At 37.0% G+C, this 18,153-nt stretch overlaps 2 protein-coding genes across 4 annotated transcripts in view; both read left to right on the top strand.

Annotated features, from left to right (window-relative positions):
* Positions 1-3,983, top strand: part of dock9b (dedicator of cytokinesis 9b) — a 169,928-nt gene extending 165,945 nt beyond the window's left edge. For all 3 annotated transcript variants that reach the window (XM_084425011.1, XM_084425010.1, XM_084425012.1), the window contains exons 51-53: positions 1,566-1,666; positions 1,759-1,897; positions 2,710-3,983. In XM_084425011.1, coding sequence (XP_084281137.1) covers positions 1,566-1,666; positions 1,759-1,897; positions 2,710-2,835 — 366 coding nt within the window. In that variant the 3' untranslated portion in view covers positions 2,836-3,983. The remainder of the gene's footprint in view (positions 1-1,565; positions 1,667-1,758; positions 1,898-2,709) is intronic.
* A 1,178-nt stretch (positions 3,984-5,161) lies between these two features.
* On the top strand, positions 5,162-18,150 carry slc15a1b (solute carrier family 15 member 1b). Its single transcript, XM_084426997.1, has 23 exons — positions 5,162-5,288; positions 5,518-5,549; positions 5,710-5,794; positions 5,993-6,134; positions 7,763-7,882; positions 8,097-8,196; positions 9,842-9,932; positions 10,048-10,131; positions 10,248-10,330; positions 12,420-12,506; positions 12,607-12,696; positions 12,798-12,842; positions 12,956-12,988; positions 13,302-13,390; positions 13,478-13,559; positions 13,768-13,887; positions 14,784-14,915; positions 15,025-15,071; positions 15,153-15,257; positions 15,377-15,491; positions 16,801-16,938; positions 17,020-17,127; positions 17,233-18,150. Exons 1-23 carry the CDS (start codon positions 5,282-5,284, stop codon positions 17,452-17,454), a joined length of 2,157 nt encoding a protein of 718 aa, XP_084283123.1. The 5' UTR covers positions 5,162-5,281; the 3' UTR covers positions 17,455-18,150.
* The last annotated feature ends 3 nt before the right edge of the window (positions 18,151-18,153 follow it).

Below are 18,153 nucleotides of genomic sequence, written 5' to 3'. Positions count from 1 at the left end.
TGAACCCTCATATGTCTGTTTCAAAAGCACCCTAGACAACATTTTAGGCATTGATACAGAGCCTGTGGCAAACGTTACACTGCATTATAATAAGATTTTGTTTTCCTCTGGTAGTCTTAGAAAAAAAAATTGTGTTAATTGAAATAACGCTAAAATAAAATCGTCATTGCGAGTTTACGCTTTGTAATTACTACAGTTTTGCAAGTTCTACAAGCACGTGGAGGCTTTTTATATTTCAAATCATTACGGCAATTACCACATGGTGTGAACGCATCTTCATTTAGGCGCTAGGTGTGTTTGACTTGAAGCGGCGCTGCGCAGACCGATAGGTGTATGACATAGTATATTAGACAAGTATTTAGAATACTTTGTCATACGCAAGTCGGTCTGCGCAGCGCCACTTCAAATTGAGCGCACCTGTTGATAGCAATGCCATAGAAATGCATAATTCCAGTCCGAGTACTTTGAACAGCTTTGAATAGAAGCTTCGTGTTGTCATCTCGAGACTACGGTAACTACGACCTGGCGTGAACGCAGCAAATGAAAACTTACTTAGCAACCATAACAACAAAGGAAACAGGTTTCAATTACACATTATGCACTGCAGCAATTTATATGCAAATGCTCCATAATGTTCATTTTTAGTGCCATGAAAACTGATCCAGTGATTATTTTTACTGGCAAAACATCCTGTTTTTGATCGGATATTCTGAAAATAATTGTATTCTTTTTTATCCATCGATTGAACATTGAATTTAAAGACATTTATAATGTTACAAAAAATACATATTTCAAATAAATGCTGTTCTTTTCAAAGAATCCTGCAAAAATAATGTATTATGATTTTCACAAAAATACAACACAATGGTTATAATAAGAAATGTTTATTGAGTAACAAATTAGGATATTAGACTGATTTCTGAAGGATCATGTGACACTGAAGACTGGAGTAATGATGCTGAAAGTTCAGCTTTGCCATCAGAGGAATAAATTACATTAATTGTAATAATATTTCACATTATTACTGTTTTTACTGCATTTTTTATCAAATAAATGCAGCCTTGGTGAACGTAAGAGAACATATTATTTCAAAAACATTTAAAAAAAAATCTTACAGACCCAAACTTTTGAACAGTAGTGTATAACTGTAAAAAACTTAATTCATACCTATAGTTATGTGGCCCACTAAACATTTTGGGCTGTTCAGCAGTAGGAACGGCTACTATGGACTAATAATACAGCAACTTGGTAATGTCTAAAATTAAAATCTCTGTCAGTAGACAAGGCACCTCAATAGGTATTGAAACAAAGCAATCGTGTTGATTCGCAAACACTTTCACCCCATGTTTAGAATTCAGTTAAGCCATTATTTAGTTCCTTTCTTCCTTGTAGAGACGTTCTTCCTTTTGCACTGACGTTACATTTTTTGGTTATTTTCATGGTGACACTTTCAGTCATTTAATTCCTGCAAAAAAAAAAAACCAGCCCCAAGTACACTTTTACCATTACATCACACACACACAGATTTGAACTGATCTATTTTTCCCTAAATACTTTCTCTTTAGGTCAATGCTGGGCCACTTGCGTATGCCAGAGCTTTCCTTGATGACGCCTGCGCCAAAAAATACCCAGATAACAAAGTCAAACAGCTCAAAGAGGTCTTCAGGTAAATAACCACCATTTGAAAAGCCTTTCAAGATCTCCACACAAATGCCTGCTTTCTGATCATACGTGTTTATATGGTGTTTGTGTATGCAGGCAGTTTGTTGAGGCATGTGGACAGGCTTTAGCTGTGAATGAAAGGCTGATCAAGGAGGACCAACAGGAATATCATGATGAGATGAAAGCCAGTTACAAAGACCTGGCCAGAGAGCTTTCACACATCATGCATGAACAGGTAACCACACACATACACACAAATCTTGGTTCCCTAATGGCCTCGATATACTCACGGGAAAGTTCTTTTTCATTTTTCACTTAGGGGTAAAAAGAAGTTTGATATACCTTAGCAGTGATATACTGTTAGCAAACATCCCGACGCCACCCCTAGGAGGGGCGTTTCCGATTATGTAAATATTTGCTGCACTTTCCTCTCAATAACAAAATAAACACACGACAGAAATGAGTGGTGAGAAAACAGCAGTTAAGAAAGCATTTGATCATAGAGATGTGGACATGTTTGCATGAGCTCTGAAATTCGGCACTTCAGTCACGTTACAGTATTAATCATGAAAAAACAGTGTGTCGCTTTTAATTAGAATTACAACTTCAGTTTCTACAATAAAGCAGCTCTCCATTGTGTTAATGTTTTTACTCATGTCTGACCTCAATGGACTGAACCGAAGATTTCCCCATCAAAGAAGGCGGGGCTTCAGAGCCTGCCTATTGTGTAGTGGACCAATGGTAGTTCGTTACCAGCTGGACCAAACTGAGTTTGTTCAAAATGACACCATTTCGTTCTTTGATTTCACTTGAAGTATATCGGGGCCTTTACGCCAATGGAAACACGTGGAATCTGAAATATTTACACTGGTAGTTTACCGTGAATGTTGGTTTATGTTTAATATTCACTCGTTCTCTCTCTCTCTTTTGTGCTGGCCTTTGTAGATCGGATGGTAATAATGCAATGAATTCTTCATATTTTTTAAAAATTAAGTACACCTCAAGTTTCAGTGTTCTTTCTCATCCTGCACTCTTCCTCTTTTTCAGATCTCCGCTGTGGAGGGCGGAACCAAGAGCGCTCTTTCTGATTCGCTGCATATTTTCAATGCCATCAGTGGCACGCCCAGCGGCACCACCCTGCATGGCATGCCCAGCTCCGCCTCCTCCGTGTGACTTCTCACCCCTGGCCTTAAAGCTCTGACCCTTCCCACAGCCGGAAAGACGGACAGACTGGAATGCGTCGAAAGCGGAAGAACAAAAAAAGAGTGGTATTTCATTGTCAGCCTGGTTTCTGCTCAGTCTGGAATGGATCGCCCATCTATCAGAATCCAGGACTTGAGGACAGATCAGGTGTGTCCGGTCTTTGGAATGGCCTGTTACTATTCCCATATGACTGACATAATTGAAAGAGGGTGTTTTTGTTCTTCTCTCATCCTCTCCAGTCCTCCGTTCACAGGTGTTTCCTGTAGAGACTATCACTTTTATTTCCACAACCAGAACAACTTGAAAAAAATGCCTTTTTACTTTTACATTCTTACATTTTCATGCTTCATCTTTCCATGTGTTCCCCCATTCCGGAAGTGAATTGCTGCTCTGTGCTGAGAGAGAGAAGCTAGCGACATCACTTCCTGTGTCCGAGGCAGTAGCGGTCCATCGATTGGTAGCAAAGAGAATATAACTGTGCTTTAGTGTAGCAGGAAGTTTGAGCTTTACTGTACAAAATACCCATGATCACCTGAGCCACTCAAGCTTTTTAGCCCACACTTCCATTTTTTCCCCCTCGTTTAGTTAAAAGCCAAGGAACAAGTGCTGTTTCGTTGTAGCTGAGGTGCAATAATTCTGTCTTTGTCTTGTTTTGGTTCCCTTAAGATCTCTTGCCAAAGGCTAGATGTGAAATATATATATATATATATAAATGGACAAAAGAATAAACAAGGATTTTTATAACCATTTATGTTTGTTTAAATGTAAATTGTTTTGTATCGGGGGTTAGATATGGGGGGTATTTTTATTTAAAAGAATCTGTTCTGGAAAGATATTAATGTCCCCAAAATCTCTGAATAAAATGTATTATCTTACATAAGTTCTTGTTTTTCATTCAAAGTTGCTCCCTATAAACATATTCATTTTATGTTCATCTTTATTACGGTGAACTTTATTATTCACCAACCAAGATCCTTATGAAGATCATTAGAAACGAATTTGTTTTCCTCATCTGTACAGTACATATCTATTATGTTTGGTTTATGGCGTACCACCTTTAGCACGATTGCAAAAACATAGGCCTATCTTTTATGCTGTTATATGTGATTGTTGCCACTTTTAAAGCACCCATACATTATATATTGTTCAAAAGAGATAGAGAATTTTGATGAAGTATAAGATTTAATTTAGCTTTTTAAAGTGCATTCTGAATAAAACCTGCTGACTTGCTCTCAATCTACACACACAGTCGCTCGTGCCGATCTGCCCCTGCCCCCCCTCTCCAGCACTGTCACCATTGTATCGCAGCAACATCTCTGTGTGGATGAGGGCAGTTTGTTTACTTCTCTCTTCCAATGAATTAGACATCTTCAAACACCTTTCATCTAATGTGAGTCTTCATGTCCAGGTTATCGTCTGCTTTTCAGTGCACTTAGCTTACGCAAGCCATTTCAACATTGTTTAACAGCTGACAGTGTGCTTTGTGAAAGTGTCATTCACATCACTCTAACTTAGCAGTCAGTAAATCCCATAATGTAAATGGGACTTGTGTATGCAGCGGCTGCGTTTGTCTATGTTACGGGGATTTCTAGACAACGTGATAAATGGCATTATTGGGGGTATTTAGAACAATCATGTGATGTGTTGTTGGGAATGTTTTGATGCGGCAGCATTATTTATCATATCTAATCAACATGCTCTCAGTAAGCTGTTTCAGATAGAAAAGTTAAATATTATTTTAAATCAGCCTCCATTTAAACTTCATTCGTGGGAGTCAGATTTGAAGGTTTTGTAAGATAAACAGAATTATTATTGGGTAGATACAATATTAACAACAGAAAAGTGTATTTAAATGATTTGAAGTGAGTTTTAAAAGAATATAATAAAATAAAAATAACTTTATTTGTTGTTTCATGTTTAAATCTTTGACTTTACAAAAACTAAAAGCACTAATCATCATTGTTATACATGTATAACAATGATGTTTAGTGCTTTTTTTTATATAGTTTTTTTTTTTTTGGGATGAAAAAATGAGTATATTAATTACTCATAAACTTGCCTGTTTTATTACAAAGGCCAAAAAGTACTATCGTTTGATTGGCTGTATAACTTGATAAGAGTCCCATAAATAACTAAACTGTTCCTCAATTGCCTCCTCCCACTCATTCACACACACATAGTCACAGGTCACAAATGCTGTCATAAACATTTACCTCAATCTTTTTTTAACCCAGTTAAAATTTTTATTGTCCAGAGTCTATAAAACCTTGTTACCTGTCTCCGTCTGGGTACATCTCTGTCTGTCCCAGATAGTGTGAGTGTGTATGTGAGAGAGAGAGTGAGTGTGTGAGTGAGTGTGCATCTTTATATTAAAGGATATTCTTTACAAGAGGACTAGAAGGCAGCCTCAGTCATCATGGCAGGTGAGTAAACCTGGATGTTTATGGACACAAAATAATAATAATTCCTGTTAACTTTGGATTTGTACATCTGACTTTATAGCAAAGAAAGAGTGAATGTGTGTATTCTTTGCTTAAACGAGATGATGCACAATTTGTGCAAGTATATGTTACAATGTGAAGACATTTGAAATAACTCGAATCCATATTAGGACTGTTTTAATGACATTTTCATTTTACATAATTTCTGCAGACATAGAGGGAAAAAAGGAGAGGAAAGAAAGGGTGAGAACTCTATATTATACATGTATATATACACATCAACACATAATTAGTAAGCATTGTGTTTTTATAGTATAATCATATAAAACGTATTATAGAACTAATATGACAGAGCACATTATTAGGAAATATTTTAATTAAGCTGTGATTTTTTTCATTGTAGCCAAGTTGCTTTGGATATCCTGTCAGTATATTTTTCATTGTGGTGAATGAGTTCTGTGAACGATTCTCCTACTATGGCATGAAAGGTAAGAATACACAAAAAACATACACACATGAAATAATGTTTTACTTGTTCCTGCAAAATTCTGCATAGATGGTCTCACACAGCTGACTCTTTTTCTTCTTATCTCACATTGTTCCCTCCATCTATCTCTATTCCTTTCCTTCTTAATATTTTCCATCCATCTCTTGCTGTGCTTTTCTTTCCTTTCTCTGTTTTGCAGCGGTGCTGGTGCTGTACTTCAAGTATTTTATCGGTTGGGACAATGATTTTTCCACCACCATCTACCACACGTTCGTGGCTCTGTGCTACCTAACACCCATCATGGGGGCCATAATTGCAGACTCGTGGCTGGGAAAGTTCAAGTGAGTTTTAGAATTATGTTCAAAATGGAATACAATCCCTATTAGGAATGCAATATGCAGTATACCAAGTCAGGGACTTTTTGATTCTAAGGACCCTAGCTATGATAATCAATGTAAATGATAGTTTGCCTAAAATTTAAAAACAGCTACTTGGCATTCAAAAGTTTGGGGTCAGTAAGTTTTGTTTGTTTTTTCATCAAGGATGCATTCAATTAATCGAAATATTTCCATTTTAAAGGAACACCTCGACTTTTTGGGACTTTAGCTTATTCACCATATCCCCCAGAGTTAGATAAGTCCATACATACCCTTTTTCATCTCCGTGCGTGCCGTAATTCTGTCTGACGCACCCGCCGCTAGCCTAGCTTAGCACAAAGACTGGAGGTAAACGGCTCCAGCTAGCATACTGCTCCCAATAAGTGACAAAATAACACCCAACATTTTCCTATTTACATGTTGTGATTTGTATAGTCACAGCGTGTACAAATAACAAGGTCACATGAGACACAGCCATCGGCATTACATTGGGAGTAGTATGCTAGCTGGAGCCATTTACCTCCAGTCTTTGTGCTAAGCTACGCTAGCGGTGGGTGCGTCAGACAGAGTTACGGCAGATGAAAAAGGGTATTATGGACTTATCTAACTCTGGGGGTTACGGTGAATAAGCTAAAGTCCCCAAAAAGTCGGCGTGTTCCTTTAAACAATGCTGTTCTGATAATAATAAGAATTGATTCTTGAGCAGCAAATCAGCATATTAGAATGATTTCTGAAAGATCATGTGACTGAAGACTGGAGTAATAGCAGTTTCCTGCAGATTGAGGCAGGTGGTGCTGGGGAGGTGGAGGCTTAGAATAAGAATTTGCACATGGAATCGAGGTTATAAAGGGAAATGGTATTCGTGAATAGTTTCATGGCTGAACTATTCATTTAAACATATACTAAAATAGAAGACAGTTCTTTTAAATTGGAAGAATATTTCTACTGTATTTTTGATCAAATAAATGAGCATAGGAAACTTCTTTCAAAAACGTTAAAATATCTAACCATCAACAAACTTTTGAATAGTAGTGTGTGTATTTTAAAACCCGTTGTGTGGCAAATAAGTGTGGAATTAAAACTTAAATAATTGCCATTTATTTTAAAACAGTCATGGAATATGCTCTATTTGCATAATAATGTAATACATTTTTTGGTAACACTTTAGTTTAGGATCCAATTCTCACTATTAACCAGTTGCTTATTAGCATGCATGTTACTAGGATATTAGCTGTTTATGAGTACTTATAAATAAATGAGTACTTATTCTGCATGACCATATTCTACATCCCTTAACCCTATCCAATTCCTACAAAAAATACCTAAACTTAACTACTACCTTACTAACTATTAATAAGCAGTAATTTGGAGTTTATTTAGGGAAAAGTCGTAGGATGCTCCACACATGCATCCTCTTTGATCTTAGAAAATTACTATGCAAATGTGGAGCAAATATCTCGTTTAAGCAGTGTTGTGCGCGCAAGTTAAGGTGTTTCAACTGTCCCTCTGTTCCAGCTGTACATGGTCTACCCTACTAAGTACCCATAGTCACAATGTATTTGTACATTAACCCTCATCTCGCCTTTTCACAGGACTATCGTGTACCTGTCCATAGTGTACACCATTGGCCAGTTGGTCATGGCTGTCAGTGCCATCCATGACATCACAGATACCGATAGAGACGGTGTCCCTGACAACATGACCTTTCATGTGTGAGTTATACCACTTGGGAAATGCGTTATCATTAACAATTTGGAAATAGATGATATTATTGTGAATATGAGTCAAAGAAAACAAATAGCATGCTCTTTATTAGGTGCCACATTTTTAAATATACTGACATTGCTATTGTTGGTTTATTTCATCACATTATTTGCATGATCAGAGTGTCTTTAGTGCAAATTTAAATTTCCTCTCTTATCTTAGTGCCTTGTCCATGCTGGGACTCATCCTCATTGCCTTGGGAACAGGAGGCATTAAACCCTGTGTGGCAGCGTTTGGAGGAGATCAGTTTGAAGATCACCAGGCATGTGGACTCTTATGCACACACACATATACATGCATTTAACAGACACACACCCGACCCTAATCAGTTATTAAAGAGGATGAACTGAATTCAGCAGCACATTCTTGTGTCAGTGTAAATCAGCTGTTATCAGCTCAAGGTTAAGTCTCTGATATTGAGTGTTAGAGATTAACAAATAGAGATATGAAGTGACTACACGTAGATCCCTACACCCCCCTCCGCCCCTGCCACAGGGACGTGAGGTCTAAAGGTCAGTGGACAAATTGTGAAACATGCTGTGACACATTGAAGCCGAATGTTACAGTATGAGAAAACCGTATGTATCTATTACGGTAATAGATCAACATTCCTCATATTGTAACATTTTGGTTCACACACGCTTGCATGTTTTCAGGCAGTACACATTTCTGGGGTACTTTTCCAACACTGAAAAAGTTCAGAATTGTTGTTTGAAAGAAATGAATACACTGTAAACACTAACACTCAATTCATTGGTTTGAGTAGGGCAAACTTAAATTAAACAAATTAGTTCAATCAAATTCAATTTTGTGAGTATTTAGAATGTACCTTTTCTTCTGAGTTCACTGACACTTTTTAAGTGATCTGAATTGTTTTGAGTTTTATAAACTTGTTTCTTTTTATTTAGACAAGCTTAAATTTAACTGACACTGGGCTGAGCGTTTTCCAGCATGCTTTGCCATGACACTCGAAAGGGAGAGTAAATGCTAAATTAAGAGTTATATAATGTTTTTTGTGTGTGTGTGTGCAAGATTAATGTTAAGTGGGAGATTTAGTAGTGTTTATTGTTTTGCTATGCTAATTTAGAAGAGTTTCTGTGATGATGGGTTTTTAGAGGGTTACATCACAGTGACAAGTGGAGCATGATATGGTAAATATTTAATATTGCCATACTCATTCAGCAATTGCTATGCTATGATAATGCTATCAAAGCATTGTGTTACCAATTAGCAAGTTAGCATTTATTGAAATAGCTAGTTAAAGCTAAGTTTCCACTACTAAACATATTTAAGTTGAGATTATGACCAGTTAAATGCATGAATTAGATTACTCAAAAATTTCAAGTCAAGAGTAATTCAAATCTGCAAGTCCTGCTTTAAATTTCTTAACTTAAAAATGTTGATGTAAGTGATTACCAAATTTTTTATTTATTTTTGCCAACTTATTCGGGTATACAGTGTAGGCTACTTTTATTCTGCAAGGATGCATTGATCAAAAGTGACAGTAAAGACTTATATTTTAAAATTTAAATAAATGCTGTTCTATTTATCAAAAAATCCTTAAAAAGTATATCAGGGTTTCCACAAAAATATTAAGCTGCACAACATTTTTCGACATTGATAATAATAGGAAATGTTTCTTGAGCACCAAATCAGCATATTAGATTGATTTATGAAGGATCATGTGACACTGAAGACTGGAGCTTTGTCATCACAGGAATAAATTACATTTTAAAATATATATTAAAATAGTAAACAGTTATTTTAACTTGTAGTAATAATTCTGAATAGTACTGTTTTTACTGTATTTTTAATCAAATAAATGCAGCCTTGTTGAGCATTAAAAAAAAGGACTGAATGTAGCCTATGTATATGTGATATTAATAATGATTTTTATTTTATTTCAGGAAAAACAAAGAAGTACTTTCTTTTCCATATTTTACCTCTCCATTAACGCTGGCAGTCTTCTCTCCACTCTCATCACACCAATTCTGAGATGTATGTATTTTGTTCAAATCAAAAATACATTTGTTGTTACATTTTTCATGGTGCATTGGTAAATACACATAGAACAATCTATCTTGTCTTTGTGTATATTTGTTGTGTTTTTCAGCTCAGGACTGTGGTATCTACTCAAAGCGGAGCTGTTTCCCGCTGGCTTTTGGGGTCCCTGCAGCTCTCATGGTAGTCGCTCTTGGTAAGTTACAGCAGGTTTCAATTACTCTGATTTATGTTGACATGTGCAATACCATGTATGACCACTCGATGGCAGCCTTGAGCGACTGAAGTTATTCTCTCTTTCTCTCTGTGCAGTTGCGTTCGTTGCAGGCCATAGCATGTACATCATGGAATCCCCCAAGGGCAACATCCTACTACAAGTCATGAAATGCATTGGAGTAAGAGCACCGACAGCGTTATATTTACTTGAAGAAATAGTGTTAAAGTTTTTGGAAAAATGAGTGATCAAATGAGACTTCTCAATTACAGTTCACATTCCTGCAAACATTTACATTTACATTTAATCATTTAGCAGACGCTTTTATCCAAAGCGACTTACAAATTAGGAGTACAATAGAAGCAATCAGACCAGCAAGAGGGAGCAGTATACAAGTGCTGTAACAAGTCTCAGTTAGTCTAGCACAGAACACATAAGTTTTTATTTTTTATTATTATTATTTAAAAAAGCTTATGGAGGGCGCATAAGTCTGAACTAGCGAGTTTAGGGATATTTGGTGCAGACCCAGTGGTTTTCTTGTAGGCAAACATCAGTGCATTGAATTTCAAACCCTCTTTTGGTGTTTAAAAAACGATTGTCAGTATTTACTAAAGACGCGCAGTGAAAAATTAGCACTGAAAAGGCTTGGACAGGGTCATTTTTGCGGCTGACCTCTATCTGGCCCATAGAGAATTTTCTAATTCTCTTACAGACGCAACATTAATGGGAGGAGAGTATGCAAGGTGATTTACTAAGGCTTGCGCTAGTCAATTTATTGGTATTTGAGCCATTATTTAATGCCCATTAAAAAGCATGTCATAAACCAGACAATAATTTGCATTGTTCTTACCAAGATTGTGTTGGTCATTATGGAAATGATCTGGCTGCGTCTGTGTTCTTTAATTTGTGCGTCGTCACAATTTTCTAATTTGCCTTGTTTAGTAGCCTAAATCTGGCCCTATGTAACTTATATGTTTGATAAACACCAATCAGAATGTAAATGCAAATAGTATAATAATGGCACCACCGGCAGTTAAAGTAACACTAAGTAACTTTTCAACCTTCATAATATATTTCCAAAATCCTTGTGATGGTACATCGACTTAAAATAGGTTGAATGACACGTCTGCCATAGCCTGACGGGGTTTGTATAGTTTTTAATCGTACTTTTAAACTTCGGGGTTCGGGTAGTAACCCCCGCGCACAAAAAGAACTACAAAATTCGACTGCTTTACGGCATAGGCTACCTCACTTCCCCCAACACGTCCTCACATGCTGTTGGACTTGTAAGTATATTGCTTATATTGTATATCACTCGGACAAGCACCTGGCGTTCTTGTTGATGGATTAGTAGACATCTTCGGAGGCTAGCTGTGCTTGTTCGATGTCCGACGATTTGTAACGCGTTGTGTTTATTCCCCAATCGAACTCGTGTAACTGTCTGTCACACGTTCTACCGTCCACAGCATTACTTGATAGACAAAAATAGGACAAGAATGAGCGTCAAACAGAAACAACCCGCTTACGGGGTGTTCGAGGCGCACATACAATACAGACTGCCGAAAGTTAAACAGGGCGCGCGCAGCTCTTAAAGGGGCCACACCTTATTTCCACTCGTTACAGCTTCTATCTATCCGACTGAACGGGGACCGGTATACAGGGGGGAGGGAATCAGGCCGTGGTGAGTGAAGAGACTGCTCTGCGTGAGTGGTATTTACGACAGTAACGTTAAATACAAGTAGTCCACAGCGACTCTAGGGGTCGTTGTTTGACCAAAACGGAAATCCTACATAGTGGGGCTTTAATGCCAAACATTCAGTCAGTGAACTTTTAATACTCTCTCTCTCTCTCTATATATATATATGTGTGTGTGTGTGTGTATATATATTCACAACCATGAACCATGCACAGCTAGCCGTGGATTATCCCGCTTATACCTCTCTAATTCATTTAAATAAATGCTATTATTCATTCATTCAAATAAATTAAATCTTACGCACTACTTTATCTCTACGATTCAAAGTGGGCAGAATGCTAGATCTAACAAGCCGTAACTGACGAAAAATAACCATCAGCTTTCCCCTTCCTGTCAAATATTGCGCTCCAAACATCAATAACAGCTTTGACCATGGCAAATGACCATAGTACAAGTGGGATAATCCACGGTTTATCCCTTACATGTGTAATTGTTGTGGTATGCAACATCAAGTCACATGTGAAAGGACCATCCAGTCTAACTAGATGATTGTTGTTTTTGTTTTCTTCTACAGTTTGCAGTTAAAAACCGTTTCAGACACCGCAGTAAGCAATACCCAAAGAGAGAGCACTGGATGGACTGGGCGAATGAGAAATATGATGTACGTTACCTAACATCACACAGACAATATGCAGCAAACTTTTAAATACAGGAAGATGTCCACACAGACATAACGATATACTGTCTCTGCTTCTTTACAGAAACTCCTGATTGCTCAGGTGAAGATGGTATTGAAGGTGCTGTTCCTCTATATTCCTCTGCCAATGTTCTGGGCCTTATTTGACCAGCAGGTCAGTGCACAAACACACAATGATGCTATCAATGTGTTCTTACACAAACACTCATCTGTTTTCCGGCTTGATGTTAAATGTGAGCCGCGTTGTCTTTCCAGGGCTCCCGTTGGACTCTTCAGGCCACCACTATGGACGGTAACTTTGTAAGTTCGAAAAAGCTTTGCATTTCAATTGCATTAAAGGAAACTAAAATGCACATATCAGTGCAGTTATATTACAATATTTTATATTATTCTCTCTCTCTCTGTCCTTATAGGGAGCGTTTATAATTCAGCCAGATCAGATGCAGGTGAGGCCGATTTATGCTAATCCTTTTGTTTTGTGTTCATACTTGTGTTTTACTATCATTTCGTCCTGATTAACAGGATATGAAATGATCAGGATAATATGTGATGATATTACATTGTACTTTTTATTTACTTGATCAAAAAATACAGTAAATATTGTAATATTGTGAAATATTATTATCAACTAAATTTAATTTATTTCTGTGATGTCAAAGCTGAATTTTCAGCAGCCATCACTTATATAGTATATATATATTCTATATTCTAATAGTGCATTTGTACTCACACTGATGTGATGATTGTGTTGTGGTGCAGATCGTGAATCCCGTGCTGATTGTGATTATGGTGCCGATCATGGACTCTGCGATTTACCCACTAATCAAAAAGTGCCATATTAACTTCACGTAAGTACTGGGCAACTGGTATTGAAGTTGCGTTCGTGATTGCGACACGACGTGTTATGTGATTGTGTGATTTGACGTTATTTCCAGGCCCCTGCGGAGGATGACTGTCGGTATGCTGCTTGCGGCGTTAGCGTTTGTGGCTGCTGCTCTTTTGCAGATTCAAATTGACGTAAGTATCAAACAGATCCTTAGCAGAAATGTTGCAATAACATCTCACACGCAAGACCTGATGCTTCGTTTAGCTCGAAGATTGTTATTGGTGCTTCATGCTTATTGGCTCGATTTATGCCTTATCTTTCTGGCACTATAATCATCACAAAGCATTTGATATTCTGTTTGTTCCCTGCTAAGAAAACCAATGTCTCGTAATCCAACAGAAAACAATCCCCAATTTCCCATCAAGCTCTGAAACCCAGGTGAAGTTCCTGAATTTGGAGAACACATCTCTGCCTGTTATAGTGGAGGGACAAAATCCGTTTCATGCTCCTGGTTTTGATGTAAGTCCACACAATGGCACATCAAATTTAACCAAACAGTGTTTGAAACCATTTGAAAACCAGAATTAAAAGAAAGTAACAAATGTGTGTCTCTTAAACTATGGGAATTTTGCCACTATAGTCTCTTAGACAACCCAGAAACATTTTACACTCTCACTAGTATTTCTTAATGAATCTACTGTCATGCCTAATATGCAAACGTCACAGGGGAAATGTCATTTTTATATTTTTCCATACTAAATAAAAAATCAGACCATAGTGTCATTTCCACCACATCTTAAATTATGTATTCAGGGGGGGGGGGGGGGGGGGGGGTCATTTAAAGTCATTTTTTTTAATGACTTTATTTATATTATTCATACGCTACTGTTCAAATGTTTGGGGTCAGAAACATTTTCTTTTTCTATGAAATGATTAGTTTTATTCAACAAGGATGTATTTGACAAGACTTCTTTTAAATTCTGTTTTATATTTACATTACATTTCATATAAAAACGTTTTATTCATGACAAATTGTTTCCATTAAAAGATCTATTTTTCTAAATAGATAATAAGAAAAGTTTCTTGAGCAGCGAATCAGCATATTAGACTCATTTCTGAAGGATCATGTGACACTGAAGACTGGAGTGATGATGCTGAAAATTCAGCTTTGCCATCAGATAATTTAGATAATTAATGTGGTTCAGATAACGTAATATTTTGAGATTCTGTTGATTAAACCAATCTCCTTCTTTGTATTAACTCAAAGTTTTAATTTCAATGAACTCAAAATTTTAAGGCAACCAGGTAACTTACTTTTTTAAGTTAAACCAACAGTTATTTTTTACAGTATAGATCTGTATTTAAACTGTACATGAACATCTTGCACACTCTTCTATGTTGTCGTGCTCCCCCAGGCCTCAGATGAATACATGACACTTGACGCTATGAACGCTTCAGTCTCTGTTGGAGGAATAAACACTACAGGTTCTTTCCTGGAGGAAATGAGGCACACAGTTTTAATAGACGCTAGTGGATTGTTTGCGACTGTAAGTGCTGATCTTGGTATCTGTTGACTATTTTTGTTGTTGTAATGTCACGAGGACATCGTGGCGTTATGTTCATGCGTTCTAATCAACCCTTTATTTTCATTCACAGCTCAATGACACACGTGAGAAACCGAGCCAAGGCTTGAATGCCATCAGGTTTAGCGCATTTTGAATTATTTTTTAATATTGAAAATTAGTGGCTAATTCAAATTTATTAACAGCAAACATTCGTTTTAGGTTTGTGAACGGCTTTAGGACTCAGCTGAACATCACAAAGTCGGATGAGGTGGCTTCACTCTTTCCCTTGGAAGGATCAGAATACTTCATGGTATCCCATGGCAAGTACGTGCTGCTGTGTACAAATATATAACACATACACAATAGCTGTCGTACAGATAAAATTGCAGGGCAAACACGTTGCTAGGCTGCTTTTCTTCATTGATTTGATGTCCCCTTCCCAGATCCAACTTTACTATTGTGGACGTAGATGGACAGAAGTGCTCATACATCATGCATCTGGGCTTTGGAAGCTCCTACACAGTCCTGATCCCCAGCAACTTCAGTTTTGGAGACACTGTAAGTCACAATTTTACAGCCACAGCTAGTGTGAACACTGTCAGGAATGGTTAGGACTAGAAATAGTTCATCCATATTTGAAAATTCTGCCATTTACTCCATATGCATTTAGTTATTTACATTTAGCAGATGCTTTTATTATATAAGCAATTATTTAGTTCTTCAGCAGATCACAAAAGATATTTTGAAGTCAACTGTTTTTGGCCTTAGAATGAAAGTCAATGGGGTCCAGAACAACAGTGAATAGAAAGTTCAAAAGAACAGTGTTTATCTGAAATAGACAGCTTTTGTAACATTGTACGCTACCGTTCAAAAGTTTGGGGTCAGTAAGAATTATTTTTATTTAGCAATGCATTAAATTGATCAAAGCAGACAGTAAAGACGTTTATTATGCAAAATATTTCTATTTCATATAAATGCTGTTCTTTTGAACTTTCTATTTATCCAAGAATCCTGAAAAACATTTAGAATAATAATAAATGTCCCTTGAGAAGGAAATTTGCATATTAGAATGATTTCTGAAGGATCATGTGACACTGAAGGCTGGAGTATTGATGCTGAAAATTCAGCTTAGCCATCACAAGAATAAATTACATTTTAAAATATATTATAATAGAAAAGTTATTTAGTTATTGTAATAATATTTCACAATATTCCTGTTTTTACTGTATTTTTGATCAAATAAATGCAGCCTTGGTGAGCATAAGAGACTTATTTTAAAAACAAAAACTTACAGATCCCAAACTTTTGAATAGTGTGTATAGTGCTGTCAAATCCATAAATCGCATCTAACATAAAAGTTTGTGTATACATATAATATGTATGTGAGCTAACTTTTAAGGAGGCTGCAGGATGACTTAAATATATTATTATAAATAAAATGTATATTAATATTATTGATATATTAAAATATTACAACTTAATTGGAATGCTAAAACGTGTAATCAAGATGTAAACTGCAAACATATATATTTTTTAGAAGTTGTATAATTTTTTTTGTAATCACAAAATGAATTGTGGATAATTACACATATATACATAAATGCGCACACACACACACATACACACACAAAAAAAAACTTGGAAACAAGCAGCTTTGTCATAAGTACACCTGAGTAAATATCTTACCTGATATTAGGGGGCCTTTGAATATAGTGTTGGCCTTCAGGTCAAAAAGGTTGAGAAGCACAGCGTTCAACTACTGTTGACTTACTGTGCCTGTAGTGACTAAGTAGCAGATCTAGCAATGTTTTGATTTGTTGTTCATCTCGAAAGTGTAAACTAAGCAGCCATGTCTGAATGTGCGCAGTGTCACGAGAGCATTAAAGCAGTGCAGGAGATCGAGCCGAACGGCATCCACATGGCCTGGCAGATCATTCAGTACTTTTTGATGACCTGTGGAGAAGTGGTCTTCTCTGTCACCGGTCTGGACTTCTCCTATTCACAGGTATGGAGTTGCTCTCTGGAACTCTCGATATTGAGAAACACTTGAATTATGTCTCATAACTTGGCTGGTCCTCCCTTTTAGGCACCAAGCAATATGAAGTCAGTCCTCCAGGCTGGTTGGCTGTTGACTGTTGCTGTGGGGAACATCGTCGTGCTCATCGTGGCTGAGGCTGGCTCACTTCCAGATCAGGTACACCACTACTTTTTATTCATTTATTATAAAATCCTAGTCAAAGGTCACTTCTGTTGGCATCCGTGTTGCTACGAGCTCATGGGAATGTATGTGTCATTCCAGTGGGCGGAATACCTGCTGTTCTCGTCGCTCCTGGTGGCCGTGAGCGTCATCTTTGCCATCATGGCTTACTTCTACACCTACATCGACCCGACAGAAATCGAGGCTCGATTTATGGAGCTCGAGCCAGAAGATAAGAAAAAGAAAGAGCTTGAAATGACATCGAAAGACAATGCGGCGTACGTACACAGCGAGAACGTGGACGGCAAACAAACGAAGATCTAGACACATTGCTGCTTCTTCTTTTCATCTTATCTGTGGTTTAAAAGTGTTGGTGTTCCATTTACTACTGATCGAAGAACTGATTCACCATTTTTATCACAGTTAGGCTTGGATTTCTTATTGCAGGAAAGACAATCAGCCCAAGAAAAAGCTAATTCTATCTAAAATTGAATGGTGTTTGGGACACCGACCAAGGGAAGAAAGGTTTGGTGGTTTCAGAGAGTATCAGAATGTTAAAGTGTCCGTGTGTCAGTGCCTTTGCAGGCGGGTTTTATTTATAAGTGTATTATGTTACTATCAGTTAAGAGAGTGGAAACAATTGATGCTCTTTTTAGGCAATCTTAATGCAATTTACCCTTATCATGAAAAAACAGTTGAAGTACGTCACACTGCTATCGATTCTACTTTGAATGCCGCTTCCATCTTATACTTCATGCAACACTTCTGTAATTGTGGTTTGAATCTTTGAGAAAATATTCTATGCCTCTAAATAATTTGTATAAATAGCCATTCACCTACACCAAGTAATGGGTAAGACAGTATTGTGTGAAGTAATTCATTTTCACTGTTATTTTGTGAATAGATTTGCATCATTTGATGGGGTACAGTAATAATAATGTGCCTAATAACTCGCATACCACTATGAGCATTAGAGTTCAGTGTTTCCTGGATGTATTTTTAAATTATTTTTTCTACGTAAAA

This window comes from Rutilus rutilus, assembly GCF_951802725.1.
Source record: "Rutilus rutilus genome assembly, chromosome: 12".
Taxonomy (NCBI): domain Eukaryota; kingdom Metazoa; phylum Chordata; class Actinopteri; order Cypriniformes; family Leuciscidae; genus Rutilus; species Rutilus rutilus.
The sequence above is the reverse complement of the archived record's forward strand: the minus strand, read 5'-3'. Positions and strand labels throughout refer to the sequence as shown.